The sequence below is a fragment of the Danio rerio genome, chromosome 12 (assembly GCF_052040795.2).
Source record: "Danio rerio strain M-AB ecotype USA chromosome 12, GRCz13ab, whole genome shotgun sequence".
Lineage (NCBI taxonomy): Eukaryota > Metazoa > Chordata > Actinopteri > Cypriniformes > Danionidae > Danio > Danio rerio.
Window position 1 is genome coordinate 30,818,082 of NC_141032.1, and position 18,573 is coordinate 30,836,654.

At 35.7% G+C, this 18,573-nt stretch overlaps 1 protein-coding gene across 1 annotated transcript in view; it reads right to left on the bottom strand.

Moving 5' to 3' along the window:
• The window catches only part of myo1d (myosin 1D), a 157,427-nt gene that overhangs the window by 127,194 nt on the left and 11,660 nt on the right, over positions 1-18,573 (bottom strand). Inside the window, 1 exon segment of the mRNA NM_001423964.3 lies at positions 3,618-3,826. Within this exon segment, the coding sequence (NP_001410893.2) occupies positions 3,618-3,826 (209 nt within the window).

Below are 18,573 nucleotides of genomic sequence, written 5' to 3' on the forward strand. Positions count from 1 at the left end.
GCACAAGCATAAATATTATATATATATTAGTGCATTACACTGATTAACAATGACCATGTAACACTGAAGGCTATGACAATGATGCTGTATAACTGTAAATATAATATTATATTATTTCAGAAATTCCCAGAGATGGGTTGCGGCTGGAAGGGCATCTACTGCGTAAAAACTTGCTTATAAAGTTGGCGGTTCATTCTGATGTGGCGACACCAGATTAATAAAGGGATTAAGCCGACAAGAAAATGAATGAATTATTTCAGAAATAAAATATTTTTACTGTATTTTTTAAAGAAATTTTAAAAAGCCTTAATGAGCATAAAAGACTTTTTTCAAAAAGCATCTCGTCATAAACGTTTGAATGGTAGTGTAATTCAATTTAGTAAACTAGATAATAGTATAAATGTGTAATTATAAATAATAATAATAATTATTAGAAGTCTCAATTTATATTGACTTTACTGTACATTATGTTAAGTCTTAGGGGAAAATTTAAGTTAAAAAGATTATAAATAAATAAGCTCTTTAATCCGTTTAACTTGTCGGGCATTATTATGCAACCACACAAAAGCATGCACAATTGATTTGAGTCACTTCATTACATCTCGCTCCCAAAATAGATAAACATGTTCGTCTGTTTGCCACAAGATGGCACCACACATACCAAATATTTTTGCAGTGTAGTCACCACCTGTGGTCACTCTCTGGATAATAATCAATGTTTTCTCATAGAGACATCAGAGTGGTCACCAGATTATTGCCCTTGAGCAATGCGCTCCACCTCAAAATAGTTCCCTGGCATCCCAGACAGAAAACAAACACTGTCTCAAAGAGACTTTTGTGTAGAAATTGTGAAACAACCATACTGCCGTTAATCTTTTTCACACAATGGGCATGTCTTGAGAAAGCAATTTGCTCATGCACTAAACTCTATTGTGAGCTTCTGCTCAAGCAGTCCACTATGACTGGAAAACCACACTCCACGTCAGTGCAGAGCAATCCTCATCTTACCACAAATCTAATCACATCATTCCCAGTCATACAGCGGCCTCACAAGAACACCCTGAAACCAAGCCTGCTTTCCTGAAAGGCCAAAACAGCAGGAAGACAATAGGCTGTTTTACTATTATTTAAGGATGAAGTAATGCATTTTACCATTTAACTGTAAGATTACTTCAGTCAGGAATGAAATTCGGTCATCATTCACTTGTTTCAAATTTGTTTGAGTTGTTTGTTTTTTTTTTGTTTTTTTTGTTGAACACAAACATTTCATTTGAGCAATGATTAAAACTGGTAGTCATTGGCATTTTGGGTTGTCAACAGTTTCAAAATTCTTTTAAAAAAATCTTATTTTGTGTTCAACAGGAAAAAACCATCAAAGATTTGAAATTACTTGAGGGTGAGTAAATGTTGATCAAACTTTCAGTTTTGAATGAACTGTCCCTGACGTTTAACCTGGTAAAATATTGTAAGATTTCCATGTTTATTTTCCAGTTAACAAACGAACTGAAACTGAAGAAAAAACATTCTGTTTCTTAACAAGTAAAACACCATTTCACTCAACGGTACCAAAACATTATGATCTTAATCACTGGTAGTAATTTTTAAGGCTGCACCATTTTCTTCTTTCACATGTATAAAGAGAACCCCTTTACTGTAGCTTTGGAAGCATGTGCTGCCCAGATTTAAGGCCCATGTCTGAACAGCTTTCAAAATATACTCAATCATGAATAGATGTCTTTGACAATGTGCAATACCCCTAGTGCACTCTTTCAGTTTCAATGTCTGCATTGTTGTACGCATATGTGAACTGTCTTTTAATTTTTCTGTAGGTAGAATGTGAACATTTTGCAGTAAGAGTTTTTTTTTTTTTTCTGTGGCTGAATTTACAGTATGTTCATATGTTAAATGTTTCCTTTCAGACACAAAATGTATTAAAAAGAGTATTTAACTTAATCGCACAACGCTATTTATTATTTAAAGGGTCATGAAAAATAAATGATAGCTTCTGAGATTTTAACCGAGGTGTTTGTGTTTCATATCATCGAAGACTTTAGCATCATTTTTTTCTGCTGTTTTGATCTTCATCTTTGAAATCTGCACAACCACAGGACATGACATGAACTATAACAGTGCTACTTCATGACATGGTGTTTAATGAATATTAATGAAATTTACATGCCCTTATTCTATTAGAAGACACTTTATTTAATTATTTATGCCAGCTTTTCGATGACAGACTGTTGCTTTCCGATGACAGATGACAACCTGTTAGATCACATACTGTAGTGATTCAGAGGCAAATATGCATACATGGGACATTTAGTCGGAGTCAGAATTTTTAGCCCCCCTCTTTATTTTCCCCTATTTTCTGTTTAACGGAGGGAAGATTTTTTTCAACAAATTTCTAATCATAATAGTTTTATTAACTCATTTCTAATAACTTTATTTTATTTTTGCCATGATGGCAGTAAATAATATTTTACTAGATATTTTTCAAGACACTTCTATACAGCTTTAAGTGACATTTAAAGGCTTAACTAGGTTAATTAGGTTAACTAGGCAGGTTAGGGTAATTAGACAAGTCATTGTATAACGATGGTTTGTTCTGTAGACAGTTGAAAAAAAATATCTTAAATGAGCTAATAATTTTGACCTACTGTAAAATGGTTCATAAAAAACTAAAAACTGCTTTTTATTCTAGCTGAGATAAAACAAACATGCCTTTCTCCAAAAGAAAAAAAAATGGTCAAACATTCTGTGAAAATGTCCTTGTTCTGTTAAACATCATTTGGGAAATATTTAAAAAAGAAAAATAAATTCAAAGGGGGGCTAATAATTAAGACTTCAACTGTATGTAACTGGCATATATGGAACATATATGTGCTATACATGTAGGTGACATATAGGTTTCTGGCATATATGTGGACATGTATGTTTCTATCATATATGTTTCCGTCATATTTCTCGGTTGAGGTGCCTTTGAGTAAGCCATCTAACACCCTTGATCCCTGGCCTCTGGAACCAATAGCTGCCCACTCTTATAAGTCTGCGCTCACTGTGTGTGTGTGTGTGTGTGTGTGTGTGTGTGTGTGTGTGTGTGTGTCATAAAAATTTCCATACCATACTGATTTCGAGTATGGTAACCATACTTGACAATTTTTATTTCACCTTAATTCAACATAATAGTTTGTGTTTTGCAAGCAGACAATTTTCAGGCTCAATCCTTCTAGCTAATCAAGACTGAAAACACATCTGTTTAGCTGTGCCTTTACTGAATGAGCACTGTGCTGCGTCCGAAAGATTGCACTATTATGTTTTTCTCTTCTTCTTCATTCTTTTATATCACATTTTACCTGTTTTTATGTTTTTTAATCAGTTTTATTATTTGTTTTTATTTATTTATTTTTTTACTTGTTTCTTTTATTCTTGTTTATGTAAAGCACTTTGAATTGCCACTGTGTATGAAATGTGCTATATAAATAAACTTGGCTTGCCTTAGCTTCAGTGGGCAACCAAACCTGGGTTATAAGGTGATATGGCTGTAAAATGGAAGCTTGTCCCATGATCTCTAAATTTTTTGTAATTTACAGGTAGTTAAAAAAAGGGCTACAGTCTACCTGAGATGACAATGCACGTGTCTTTGTTCCTCCTCTTCATGGCTTTGTATGCAGCATCGGCGATGGCAAAAAGATGTGGCGGTCGCTCATACAACTCTCTGCCTTTGTACTGCTCAATGACGTCCCTTCCATAAATGTTCATGGCACGGTAGGGGTTAACCGACACCACCACTTCTCCAATGTAGCTGTAGATACGACCCTTTTCAAACCTGCAGCAAAAAGACGAGCACATTATTCACATACATGCGTATGATGGAATATTTATTTAACCATGACTCCACAACACATCTGTTTGGTTTGTGGTCAGTGCGGCTTTGTAGAATCATATTTCAGAGCCTTGAGTAAAGAAAAGGCAGCTTAATGAATTATCGCTGTCAGGAATCAAAAGCAAATAAAAATGGCAGGATAGTCAAGGTCATGTTTCATGAGCTGCATAATCTGTTTGCACAATAATAAATCCAGCTGAAAAAGACCAGCGTGAGTTTCCAGGCTGGTTAATGCAGCCGTGCTGTTGTTCAGCAGCCAAACTGACAAGTCATTTAGAATCTCCACATCTCCCCTAAAATCCTCAGCCATATAAAGCGAGCAATTGATGTTCACCCTGCCTTGAAAAAGCAAGCTGTTCTGAGCCTCATCCTCGGGGGAACCTCACTTCCTTGTTCTTGCGAGCAGACCTGGGTCATGCCTAGAATAAGGCATCCTTTCTTCTCAACCTGTGGGTTTGCCAAGCCTCCCTCAGCTTCATCCTGCCCCAGTCATTGCACTTAGAAGTTTGAGGCATGACCTCATATAGTGTCATGCTACACTACAATAATGCACAGTACTCAGTCTCTGGTCTTGCTTTTTAATTTTAAGAACAACAATTCAATTAATTATGTATTAAACATCTAGGAATGCATTCATAATTTAGACTCAGTCCTTAGGGAAATCCTTACTTACGCCCCGCAGAGCAGATATGTACCATACAAAAACATTCACACAAACAAGTCACAGAAACAGGCCTCGGGTCCCTCAGGTCTTTTTGCAAATACGTCAGGGATTCACAGAATGAGCAGCGATCCTTTAAACCAGAATAAATCACCATGGATACATCCTGATGCGTTATTAAAGCCCTGTTTCCACCTGGTGTTAATACGCATATTCAGTGTTCTAAACATACAAGTGGTCAGTCAAGACAAATGACCTATTTAACCTTGTATTAATATGCCAGTTGACTCAACAAAAATAAGCACACTGTAAAAAAAATCCTGGTTGACTTAAATTTTTAAACTGAATCAAATTAACCTTATAATTCCATTAAACTTACATTATGTTAAACTGACTTAAAACAGCTTGGGTAACTAATAAAATTAAATTAGAACATGAATAACTTATGTTTTTAGGTTATTATAACCTATTAAACTATGTTGTCAGGACTAATTGATCATATTTTTTACAATGTTCATTCATTAATTCATTCATTTTCTTTTCGGCTTAGTCCCTTTATTAATCCGGGGTCACCACAGCGGAGTGAACTGCCAACTAATCCAGCACATGCTTCACGCAGCGGATGCACTTCCAGTTGCAAACCATCTCTGGGAAACATCCATACACACACACACGTTCACACTCATACACTATGGACAATTTAGCCTGTATACAATTCACCTGTACCGCTTGTCTTTGGACTGTGGGGGAAACCAGAGCACCCGGAGGAAACGCTAACTGACCCAGCTGAGGCTTACAATGTACAAATTAAGAAAAAAAAAATTACAATTTAAAGAGCCCATATTATGAGTTTTTGAAAATTCCCCTCCATGTAGTGTGTAACACAGCTCTAAGTGAAGTGAAGTATCCAGCTAAGGCTTAAATCTGTTAGTGTACAGTGTTTAAAACTGTTGATTCATCTATAAAAGAGTCGACTTATAGTGCTTCAAACGAGTCGCCTTGATACCGATTCATTAGGTGTTTCGCCATGACGTACGAACGAAACCAAGTTATTCACGTGCACGCGCAAACCCGGGAGATTTCAAACCTGAGGCCCCGCCCTCTGACGCAGATACCCAGACACACACAAACACAAACATGCCGGTCGATTGAAGTCACACTGCAGATGGATATATTGAGTCTCTACCCAAAGATGAAACCTCAGCATTATAGCCAAGCAGTTGGAAACTAAACTACTGGAAACTTCTGGAAACTACATGCTACAAAGAATACTTCATCAGCGTTTGTTAAAGAAAGGATCAGTAAAGAGTAACTTACTGATGGACGTCAGGATGGATTTTTCTTCCTCCATTTCTCAAGTGTAAGTACGTGTTGCCTCGTTGACTCTAGCTTGCAAATGTATTTAGTTGTGATTTGTTACTTGTAACCGCGTGTACTGTATCAGGTTAACTGGCTATATTCTCTTATCGCGTGCAAAGTCACGTTAAAAACGCGACGCATGCTGCTTTGTTAACGGAGCTCCGTGGACGAGGAGTAGTGTGTGTGTCTGTGTGTGCGTGTGTGCGCGCTGTCGTCCGGAGGTGTGTGTGTGTGTGTGTGTGTGTGTGTGTGAAAAGAGCAGAGTGAGAAGCAAGGAGATCTCCTCAACAGTTTTTGGAGTTTTTGCTCAATAAAATAGTTAGTCGTCTGAATTTTCAAGTCCATAGTCTGTATTTACATTGACCCACTGGCAGCTAAAATCCACGCCTGCACTATCGAGCGTGTATGAACTGTGATTACTTTTATATTGCTGATTAGCTGTTGTGCATTTCACTCTGACTGAAGGCAGTCGACCAATCGCAACAGACTGTCATTGGTCCAATCAGCGCAGATTAGCTTCGCGCTAAGGAGGGGTTTGGGAACAAATGAATCACTGGACGATTCATACAGGAGTCGCTGGGATAATTATAGGTAAAAATAAATGCAGATTATAAGACCACGAAAGTGTTTTTGGACCTTGCATGCATATTAAACTGTTGTTGAAGAGCCTTACAACAAAGATATGACCCTATTTCATGTATAATATGGGCTCTTTAAATGTGTGTTTTTGTACAATGCAGCTAAATATGAACACTTTTTTTACAATTAGTCTCAAATCATTAACGTATTAGGTCAGAAGCCAGAATTTCTGTAATAGTTTATGGCTGTTCGAACACATTTGTCATACAGTATACATACTTGAAATAATGTAGGGATGGACTGAAATGAAAATTCTTTGCCAAAACCGAAAAAAGAGGAGACCAAGGCTGAAAACCAACATCAAAATAAATTATGATAATTATTGGTACCATTGCATTTACAGCTATGATGACTGTGTACTAACCTTACTAAAATAAAGGCATTGCAATTGCATAAATTTATATTTAAAGTTAATAAAAAATCTATCAATTACTTAAGAAAATATATATTTAGTGCATTGCAACAATATCACTATTATAGATGAGGACTTAGTACAGTAAAAAGTAGCAATTGTATTTTACCCAATAATTGCATTGATAATATCCAATAAATATAAATAATTTAAAAAATGCAACAAATACTTGTTTGGGCCCGAACTACAAAACCAAATATAAATCAAATTTAGAATAAGTTTAGCGTAAGCTGCACACTAGTTTATGTATAAATATCAATATAACTATATTCATTTATTAATTTTCCTTCGGCTTATTCCCTTATGTACTGTATCAGGGGGTGCCACAGCAGAATGAACCAACAACTATTCCAGCATATGTTTTATGCAGCGGATGCCCTTCCAGCCACAACCCCATACTGGGAAACAGCCATACACTCACCTTAATCACACATATTTTTACACTATGGCCAATTTGCTTTACCTAATTCACCAATATACTGCATGTCTTTGGACTGAAAGGGAAACCAGAGCACCTGGAGGAAATCCATGCGACCACAGAACTTGCAAACTTTTCAAAAAAGTGAAAATAAAAACTGTATAGTGCATTTATATAAAGATACAGTGCTCAGCATAACTGAGAAAACCCCAATTTGAAAATGAATATTTTTATCCATTTCTCAGTGAATATGGGTAATGTATATTGGTGCATTTGAACGAAACAGATTTATTGAACAGATTTATTTATTCAAATAATGTTTTAGTCACAAAACATTGTTAGAAATGGAAAGATAATACATTTAAATTCATGCAAAATATTGCAGACATTTTTCCCTAACATCTAAATGTGGGCAACTAATTTTTGGAACCATTACTTAAGTTGTTTTGTTAGATTATTGTATTTGCACAAATACAATATTGAAGTATCCTATAGAAAATATTAATTTAAATGAGAGATTTGTGAGGGGTGTACTGATATTTGTTGATCACTGTAGCTATAGATAGAGATAGATTGTTCTGTGCAACAGCCGCCAATCAGTGAAATAAAAACGCATGCACACTGACCTTAATATCGCAGTTAGAGTAAAGTTAATAAAGTACAGTTGTGATGAAGAGCAGAGGAACCAAATAGACACACCACAGACATGCTGCCTCAGACAACACATGCAAGCCACAGTTTCTGTTTGAGTAACAACATAATGAATATTCGGTGCATCCCTAACTTAAACACACAGTAATTCCTATTCATCTTGATAAATGTATCCCATTGTTCCCAAAACATTTTTATTATAGGCAATAAAAAAAGCTAAACCAGCACAGTTCTGAAGCATCATGTGACACAGAAGACTGTATTAATGATGCAGAAAAATCATCTTAGAAATAAATTTAAAAAACAATTACTTTACTACAACTGTAATATTTCCCAAGATTGTTTGTACTCGTTCATTTATTTATCAAATAAATGCAGACAGCAGTTTGTGAGGGTAGGAGACTGTGATTTTTTTTATTATTAAAAAAATTGTACCAACTCTAAACTCTTTATTAGAATAAGAATTATATTACAGCTATAATAACATAAAAAAAAATTTTACCCAAAATTAAGTCTTCATTAAACCAGTATCACTTTCTTCCTTCTGAGGAACACATTTGAAGCAATGTTACAAAGCTATATTCTCCCAGTCAAGCAAAGCAAATAGTGATCATGGCTGTCAGGATTTTAGGACATAAAAACTGTACAAGGCTTAAACTGCAATATGACCTTCTTTGTCTTTTTTAAAGACTTATACATGGTACATACATATCCACTACTTTTTAAAATAAAAGCACAAAAGAGCAGCTCCAACATAATACTAAACTTTTCATTTTGTAAAGAAGACATTTATGTGTGTTTGGAATAATAAAAAGGGCACCACTTGTTGGTACATTTTTTCTTTAAATAAATCTAGCAGAAGTTTTAGCTCAGTCAGTTTGTATCAGATATGATGTCAATGGATGAATGGCAGGGAGGGTGGCGTGGCAGTGATGCTTGTGCCTTTGGTGGCAGCAGGCTGTCAGGCCAACCCTGGAGCAGCACACATGAAAGGGCTCTTTTGTGCCAGTATGTGGAGTAGGATGCTGCGGTGTGCCCGCTCCATTGTTCTTCTGTCAATGTGAGGTCTGTGTGTAAGGAGCACAGGCCAGACCTCCACACCCCAACACAGCAGGCTGGCTCTACTCACCCACAGCAGCCCCTCAGGGAACACAACGCCAACTAATGACAATGACAGAGATCGTTTGGAGAAATATTATAATATAAACAACAAAGATGAGATATATATATGATGATAGATGATATATATATATATATATATATATATATATATATATATATATATATATATATATATATATATATATATATATATATATATATATATATATATATATATATATATATATATATATAAATAAGATTTCTTATATATTATTTATATTATATATATATATATATATATATATATATATATATATATATATATATATATATATATATATATTCTCTAAAGCTGAACTATGTTGCTGTAACAAAGATTTTTGCAGTACAGAAGTCTGTCTGTCTGTCTGTCTTAATCTCTTTTTTAATAACTAGCTATAGGGCAAGTTAAAATATAGCATCAGCACCACTGAAATAATGCTAACAACATGCTAAAGAACAAAAAACGTTAGCACTAAAACTTAGCATTTTTCAAATGTGTTTTGAATAATATAGGCATGCTAGTACCTGCTAAAATCAGCAGGTAACATATTAGCATTTTGATAAACATGCAATGTGTAAAGTCATTTTAGCAATATAAACATTTTAAATAAAGCGAGCAACATGCTAGTTCCTGCTATGTTGAATTAGCATAATAGCAACATGTTAATTCATGGTAACAATGTTAACCATGTTAGACACTTGCTAATTATGGGCTATTTTATGATTTTTTCCCTTTCTTTCTACTTGATTTCATCTTACAGTATATCGAGCCGTTTTAAGGATTCATATTCGTTCAAGCAGACAAAATATCTGAACCAAAACTCTCAATTTTGTTTATATTACAAAAGTGTTTTAAGCTAACCAAACAACCTAATACAAATATAGTAACATGTTGTTAAATATATTCATTTAAAATATACATTTATTCTTCAAAAAAGTTTTTTTTTTTTCTTATGATGACAAGCATCATTACTCCAGAATTTGAAGGTTACATGATCATTCAGATTTCGCTCCAATATGGAAATTTGATGCTCAAGAAGCATGTGAAAAGTTATGCTGCTTAATATTCAGCTGGAGACTGCAATACATTTTCAAGATGAGTACAAGTTCAAAAGAACAACATTTATTTGAAACAGACTTTCTTTAATTTTTTATCAAACTAATGCAATCATACTGAAGCAAAGCTTTGATATAATGCATTTGAGAGCTCATCGTACTGTTATTTTTTGTGTATTCTGTGAAATCATATCTCTATAAAAATTCTATTAAAGTCTTTTTTTCAGGGGCTGCTCATGGCATGATTTTCTTTGTCCTTTGATTCTCTTTTATCTCTCTCTCGACAGACAGTGTGTTCCATCATTTCAGCAGAAGCAATACAGTACATATTGTCACCTGCAGAAAGAATTATGGCATCACAGCCTGGTATTAAGCTCTTTGTCAAAGTCATAGTGAAGACATATTTCATTACTGACACGTCACACTGAACAAGCCACTGAATCCCCCATCTGTCCACTGATCACAACATGGCAAGTCACAAATCCCCTGCGATTCTGAGAACTTGCCTGTAAATCTTTGTGATTCCATTGTGTTTCACTTTCATCTCTAGACAAAACAAACTCTCTTTAAGTTCACCCAAATGCCAGAGGACAAATGGCCACAGAAATCAATCAATTGTGTGTGTGTTTTTGTGTGTAACAGAATCCCAGCATGTTGTGGGTTGTGCGTGTGTGTGGGAAAGCACAGAATCGTCATCTCCCATCTGGCTCTGAGATCAGACTATTATCAACATCTGATAACAGGACCACACTGAATCTGCTCTGAGGGAAACCAAAATGAAGGCCTACTTAGTTCATTTTATACCAGGTTTCCGCTAAACTCATATGCAAAAAAAAAGGCATTTGTGGTTTAACCTTGAGTCAGTGTTTCTGAACTATCAATGTTTTTGAACAACAATGCCAGTCTAAGGACGTGGAGTTGAGTGTTTTAGGTGTTGTCCAGGTTTTAGAGGTTTTCCTGGGAAAGGCATGCAGTGGTGGCTGAGACTCTGTCATCTTTTCTGTTTCCCAGAAGGCCCAGGGAGGAGTTCCTGTTGAATGGATGAGTCTCAAAGAGCAACAGGCCACTTCCTCTGACAGCTGGATCTACTTCACAGGTTGAAGCATCCGCATTATTGGCCAGAAATGTATTTCTTTGAACAAAAAAAAATTGTGAATTGCCAAGCCTGTTCACTGGGTCTGCTTAACTGAATACTGTATATGGTGTTTACTAACCTCATTATCTACACTCTCAGCAATAAAGGCTGTCATTGAGGCAGTAGCTTTACAAAAGGTGCACTTTTGTTCTGTTTAGGTACTATTATATTTACTTAAGGTACTTTTTAAGGTACCAATATAGACTGTTTCAAGCACAAAAATGTATCTGTATAATTGGTATAGCCCCATAACAGCTTTACAACAGTTCATTTATAGCTGTATAGATACTTTAACAATCATCTGAGTGATAACAGATTCTGTTTGTAGGGTGTGTTCACATTTGCTGTTCAATTCACTTGAATCGTTTAGTCTAGAAACAAAAAAAAAGAAAAGGAAAGAATACATTTATTCTTGGTTCAATTAGTGTGACATTTCCCTAAAGACTTCAAACAAAACTGGCAAAGTGTAACAGCACTCTAACATGAATGTTCTTTTGAATATGGTTTGAAGCAGTATGTATTGTAAAGTGTATATATTACTATACAAAGTATATGTATTATGCACAGAATTGCATATCTGACATATATTGTTATACCTGGAATAATTTAAATTTAAAAGAATCCACTTTTGGTTATCATTTGATCATCTTTTTAAAGATGACTTTCTTCCATAGAAGAGAAAAAATATGTATTTTTAAAAAGTTTACAGTGTTTGTTTGTTTTTTTTATGTACAATAAAAGTCAATGGATGTCAGTAGCTATGTTTCCATCCAAAAATGTGAACTAAATTTATGTGCAAACCAGGAATATCGCATAAAAGATGAGTGCATAATGCAGCCTTTCCATTCAATGAGTCAAAGAGAACTTAATCATCACAAGCTGATAAACTGGCGCCAAATATTAACAGTTAAAATTGGAATTTGCTGCCATAGGAGAAGCTGTGTTAATCTGTTCTTTATTTAATAAATGACTTGTGCCTCAGATGACAACAATGACATTCAGTGAATGCGCTGTGTCTTTTGAAGGCACGAGAGATGTAGAGTATAAATGCTCTTGACAATTCTGGAGGAAATTAATAATATAATAACACTAATACTGAAATAATTAAGGCCTTTTAGAACGACCAAACATTTCAGAAGTTTTACAATATGGTCAGGCTGCTATTTTGTCCATTCACACACATTTTTATCATCACATGATCTCGTATAACAAAATCACATTACTTTTTTTTTAATGTGCATACTGGACTTTGTTCTGTAAAAGTGTTTCCATCATAGTTTATGCACATCTTTTCTTATGGAATAAAAGGTTTATCCTACTGCTCGGTTATGTGCATATGTTTTTATGCACATTTTCAAAACTTATAAGGATCTCGGCGTTTCCATCAACAATTTCTTTATGCGCATATTCTAAATGAGCCTAAAATTAGACGGGTGGACACATAGCTAGTGTTATTTTAGACCCCTTTTACTAGTTACTGTAAAGCAGTTGAAGTAACATGACATGACAACTTGGTCGGTAAATTACTTCATACTACTTCATCTTTTTGCACCATATCCCTTTATTTATGTTCAAATGGAAATCAGCTTCTCCTTTTTTAATGAGCTTAAAGGTTTGCTGTTGGAGCTACACCCTCATACGCCCACATAAAGACCAACCTTTAAAGCACTTGGGTCATCCAAAGTCCCAGACAATAAGAGCTTGACACCATTTTTAGAAAGGGATCACTCGCCAGGCTGAGGATAACTACTGGTTTCAGGATTGTTTGGGTGGGTCTCCTGCGGTTATTTGCTTGTGGTTGACCAGGGAGGGGTGCAGCCTGTAAATTCCCTCACACCAGTTGCAGTGGAAAAAAAGTGAGAGGAGTGAAAATTAACTGAACTGGGTATCAGTACAATGCAAATAAAAGAGGAAGAGAAAATTTGAGAACGAAGAAAGATGCTGGACAAAGGAGTATTAAAACACATAAAATTTCTGCATGCTGATACTGTTGAAGAAGGTCAAACCCATAGCACACCAAAGCCTGTGTATTCAAAACTCCAGCAATGAAAGGATAAGCTGTCCTTGATCCATGTTTATCCCCGGCGCACAATTTATCACCAAGCAATCAGTGTTTCTCAGTCCACAGCTTAGCAAAGAGCATGAAGGGAATGGCCTGATACGGAGACTGTCCATCATAAACCCAATACAAGTTCAGAACAAAAGACTTGAAATGTCACATGACACACAACCTCACTGGTTTTAACACCAAGCAAGCACGTATAGGTTTTTATTACCAAAATTGATGTTATTAAAATTGTTTGCAGATCGTTATTTAGAAGAGAATATGTTAAGATTAAGGCAAAATCCAAATTCAATTTTTTTACCCCTTGGTCCTTGAAATAGACTGAAGGGGAAGGGCTTCAAATTTAACCCCTAAAAAATGGGACTGCACTACAACACCTGCATACGTCTTCACATGTCATCGTGATCTCTTACTTCGTATGAAATCAATGACGGCAACTGCTGTAGTTATTCCAGTTATTTATCTGATATTTATCTTCAGGAAACAGAAGGCAAAAATATCATGTCATCATAGCGATATAATGTGGCAATAAGCTTGTAACTGTACTGTGCATTTACACCGTGGCCATATTCATCTGTACACAAACAAAAGCAACATTAACAATATATCAGACACTGTAAAAACTAATTCCCAGTCACTAGACATTTGGAACAGTCATTTTGTCATCAATTGTCAGATGTGAAAGTATGTTGTGGGACTACTATTCAGGAGTTATTATGGATTACAGCGAAATTTAGCTTTTTTAGCCTTTTTTTTAAAGCATGATGGTAAAACACGAACGCCATTATGAATGTATTAAAACATATGCTTGCCTGTTGTAAAAATTCATAATAATGACAAAAAATACTAATTTGTGTATTTCCTTACTACCGTGAGTTGCTATGCTGCCATTGTAGATGGTGTATTCTGGAAAATTTTTGTACCTCTTCATTTCGAGTGTGGTCCTGAAAAAATGTCTGTTTCAAGGGCCATCTAGTTCTTCCCCTTAGCCCTAAGCCTTCCAGCTAATGAGAATTGGGACACCCTTACCCCTTTATTTGAACGCCCAAAATCAGGGGTAAGCTTAAAGGGAAGGGCTACGATTAGTTGGGATTGGGCCTAAGTCTGTTAAAATCTTCTTATAAAGTAATCATATCTCTTCAGATTTGATAAATATATTCATTTGTCTACTAAAGATGAACACATTTATTATAGGTTTTGAACAACAAGGGTAAGTAAATGATGACAGAATAAGATCTCAGTATTAGATGACATTAAAGGTAATATAGCTACGGTAATATACATATAGTTATAATACTAAAAAATAGAGTAAATTGTTATAATACTGATTAAATTTTTCCTATATTATACACAACAAAGCTGCCATTCTCTTGCCCTGTGAATTATACCTCTGAAGCAGCATGTCACCCCCACCACAACAACTATTCTCACACATGCTAAATGAGTTTCTGTGCAGCATGTACATTTGTTAGCTATTAAACACCAGCTGCTTCTGTACAATGACGACACACACATCCTTTAAATGGCAAAATCTATTTTTGTCCGGAAAGCTCTTCATGCCCACTAGACTCAATTCATGTCAAGCTAGCATCCTTTGCTAACTAATATACTGCTATGTGCAAAGCCTGACTACAGAAAATGTGTGTCCTACTTGGCAAAGCTTCAAGCCATGTCTTAGACGTGCAGCTTTCATGCTAACTTTCATTAGCTTTGCACTGACTACTCAGGAAATGAGAGCCAGGTGTAAACGTCAGACCGCGCCAGAAAGCTAAAGTTTTTGTTATTTTGGCCGACTCCCTTCATTGTCTCCACAAGATCACAGGCACTTTTTGTTCTCCCGTCTGGATGAGGGAAAAAAGATGAGGGAAAACGGAGGCATGTTATGATGATTCTCTTTCAGAGGTCAACGGTTTAGTGACTAGACATGGCCACCAGCCAATCTCGAACTCATTTGTGCTTTTAGCACATGGTTCAGATCCCAATATGATGTCACTGAGCAGTAGCGGATGAGATGATGGCCAACTTGAGAAGAAAAAAAGAGCAGACAAAAAGAAAAGGCTGGCCAAACGGAGTCAGACATTACTCAGCAAGCTATTTCAAGAAGCCATCTACATCAGGGTAAAAAGAGGGCAAGGATGGAAAGTACAAAAACAGACCCAAAAGAGAGAAAGAAGTACAGTTAATGGGGTAACTGGCTAAAAAGCAAAGGAAAGCGAGAAGCAGGGTGTAAATTAGTGAGAATTTTACTGACACCTGGCTACAGCAGAGCTCCAATAACACAGTAAGCAACAGATCTGACTGAAAATGGCTTGGACGTTGTCTCTGCATTCAAAATAACTTAATTTGTACAGTAGGTGTTAGATACCAAACATTAGACACTGTATATTGATATCCACCAATTTTATGCATATTTTAGGATGTCACATAATACAAACACAATGGATGTGTCACAATCACCAGCGATCTAATCCTTAAAGATCACTGGTAGCCACAGATCGCATAGAACTACAAATCTTCCATTATATGGACTACAAGTTCCAGTCATGCACCACACACGGCGATTCCTGATTCTGACTGATTTCAAAAACACAGCCAGAGGATTGTCAAAGACTGATTACTAGGACCTACACACACACACACACACACACACACACACACACACACACACACACACACACACACACACACACACACACACACACACACACACACACACACAGACATTCATTGCGTTTTCCTTGCCTTGCTTTGCCGTGTTTTTGACACCCACCTTATTAGTTTGTTTATGTTGTCTGCTGTTGTACTGACCAATTGCCTGTGTATTTGACTGCATACATCTGTTTGTTCCTGATTGTGACCATTGCTTGCCTGACCATTCTCAATAAACCTGCATTTGGATTCACATCTCCCTTGTCAGCGTCCTCATTACATTACAGAATGGAAACAATTTGACAGGCATACATTTAAAAAAATGCTTAAACAATGTTTTATACTATAATAAGATTTGCACATAAACTTCGATGAAAACAGATTTACTTAATATATTCTGTGGTTTAAAAAGACAAATGGCTGCAGATTATATGATTGACAAACTGGAATAAACAGTGGACTAAACTCTTTGAACATTACCTCAGTTGTTGTTTTAATAATTCTGCAAGCAGCTGAGAAGTACATTATCAAATATTATTTAGTTACCTCCAATTAAGGTCTCCAAATGCAAATAACACTAGAGTTTTAATTGCATCAAACCTCTGCTAATTTAATATGAAAGAAATTTTTTTTTATGGTTTTCCCTGTTTATATGAACACATTTTTTTATGATTAACAGAGCTCTAATTAATATTTCCCAGAAAGTGATAATTTTATTCTTTTTAATACATGAATGAAAACAGCGCTTTAATCACAACTGTTTTATGCAATACTGTAATTATGTTAATTCAGGTCAAATTTAGATAATGGCTATAATGATATTGGCATTGTACATATAAGATAATGTTATTAGCCATATTGCATATTTCTGAAAGGATAATATACATTTATAATGAATAGCTAATGATCATGCATTGTAAAGACTAACATTATTTCACTACAATCCAACTGCCAAATCCTCTTCTGTTGCATCATGGAACAATAAAAGCATTTCCTTTAGTGCTTTTTCAATGCAGAATGTGTAAAAGCAGCTTAATGTGGATGAAGAAAATAGAATAATTGAGCCATAGCAATAATCTAATTCAGATTATGGGACATCCCTGCATAACATATAGGGAGCAAAGTTGTGGTAGAATGCTGATGTAGTTTTAGTTTCAGATTTAGTTCTGTTTAATACAAATGTGTTATCTTTGTGATCTTGTCAGAAGTACGTCATCCAGATACTTTACGCTAATATTGTTTTAAGAGTAATATGCATGCTTTGCATAATAGATAATATTTTTCACCTACTATTTATAAAGTAGACGCATTAAAACCCAGGGTGTGATTCAATGCATGCCAAAAAGTATTTAAGAAAAAACCTGAAATACACAGTGAATCCATCATTGTGTCCTGTTTAAATGTTATTAGATAGAAGCGATTATATATAATCTCATTATTGTGTCCATCTAATGTAATCAAACCACATCATCTGGAAAGGATGGAGAGAGGAAATGGGCTTCCAGCAGGGGTGAATACACAATTTGGGAATTATTTAAGAGTCGCTCATGTGAGTATGGAAAACAGACTAATGAAATTTGTATGTAGCTCATCGTAAGCATGGGTTGAAAGGGGTTACAAAAAAGGTGAGGGAGACGGTAAAATATATCAAAGCTATACACCATAAAGACAGTGAAAGTGAGTAAGAGTGCCTGTCTAACATCCTTAGTGGTCTCAGTGACCGCCAGCCAAGGCACACAGTCCACAAATGAGACGTCTGTGGAGCTTGAAGCTTATTCTGGGGGGGAAAGGGCCAAAAAGGCAACAGCCTTGTTTATGTAAGGTTGGTGATATGTTTCAGATTACAGGGGGTTGTATGGAAATTCTTGTGGGTAGACTGGCCCTTTTTTTGCTGGAGAGTGAGAGAAAAATCAGGCAGTTTTTGAGGCAATCAAATGACAAATCAGCCTTTTGAGGGAAGTTTTGTCATTAGGTTCTAATCTGGAATAGTAATACTGGTTTAAGAGAAAATGTGAATATATACAGGCACCAGCAAATATTTGTATGCTTCTGTCATCTACATTATTTTTAAAGGGTCATGAAACCACCCTCTTTCGGTTAAAGTCTACCTCAGATTTCTTTCCAATAAATGCTCTGAGATTGGCGTGGAGTGCTATGAGCAAAGGGAGGAGTGGGTATGGCGGGCAAAGCAGGGGAAAAAGAGAGGAGCGAACAACTGCTGTCAGTTGGCTTACAAGAGGAGACACAAGCCTTGAGACCCATCATTTTATAGTTTACAAAGTTAAAATGCAAAGAAATAAACAGTAAGTAATTGAATGTCCTACTACATTTGTTATTCGTAATTTCATTTACACATAACCACAAATTGTTATATCATTATAAAGATAATTGTGTTTATATAAACACTATAAATGAGAAGGACTTTCCTCCTCAATCCCTGGGTCTAAATGCAGACACAGTGGATAGCTGTGCAACAGATCTCTTTTCCCTAACTATTCC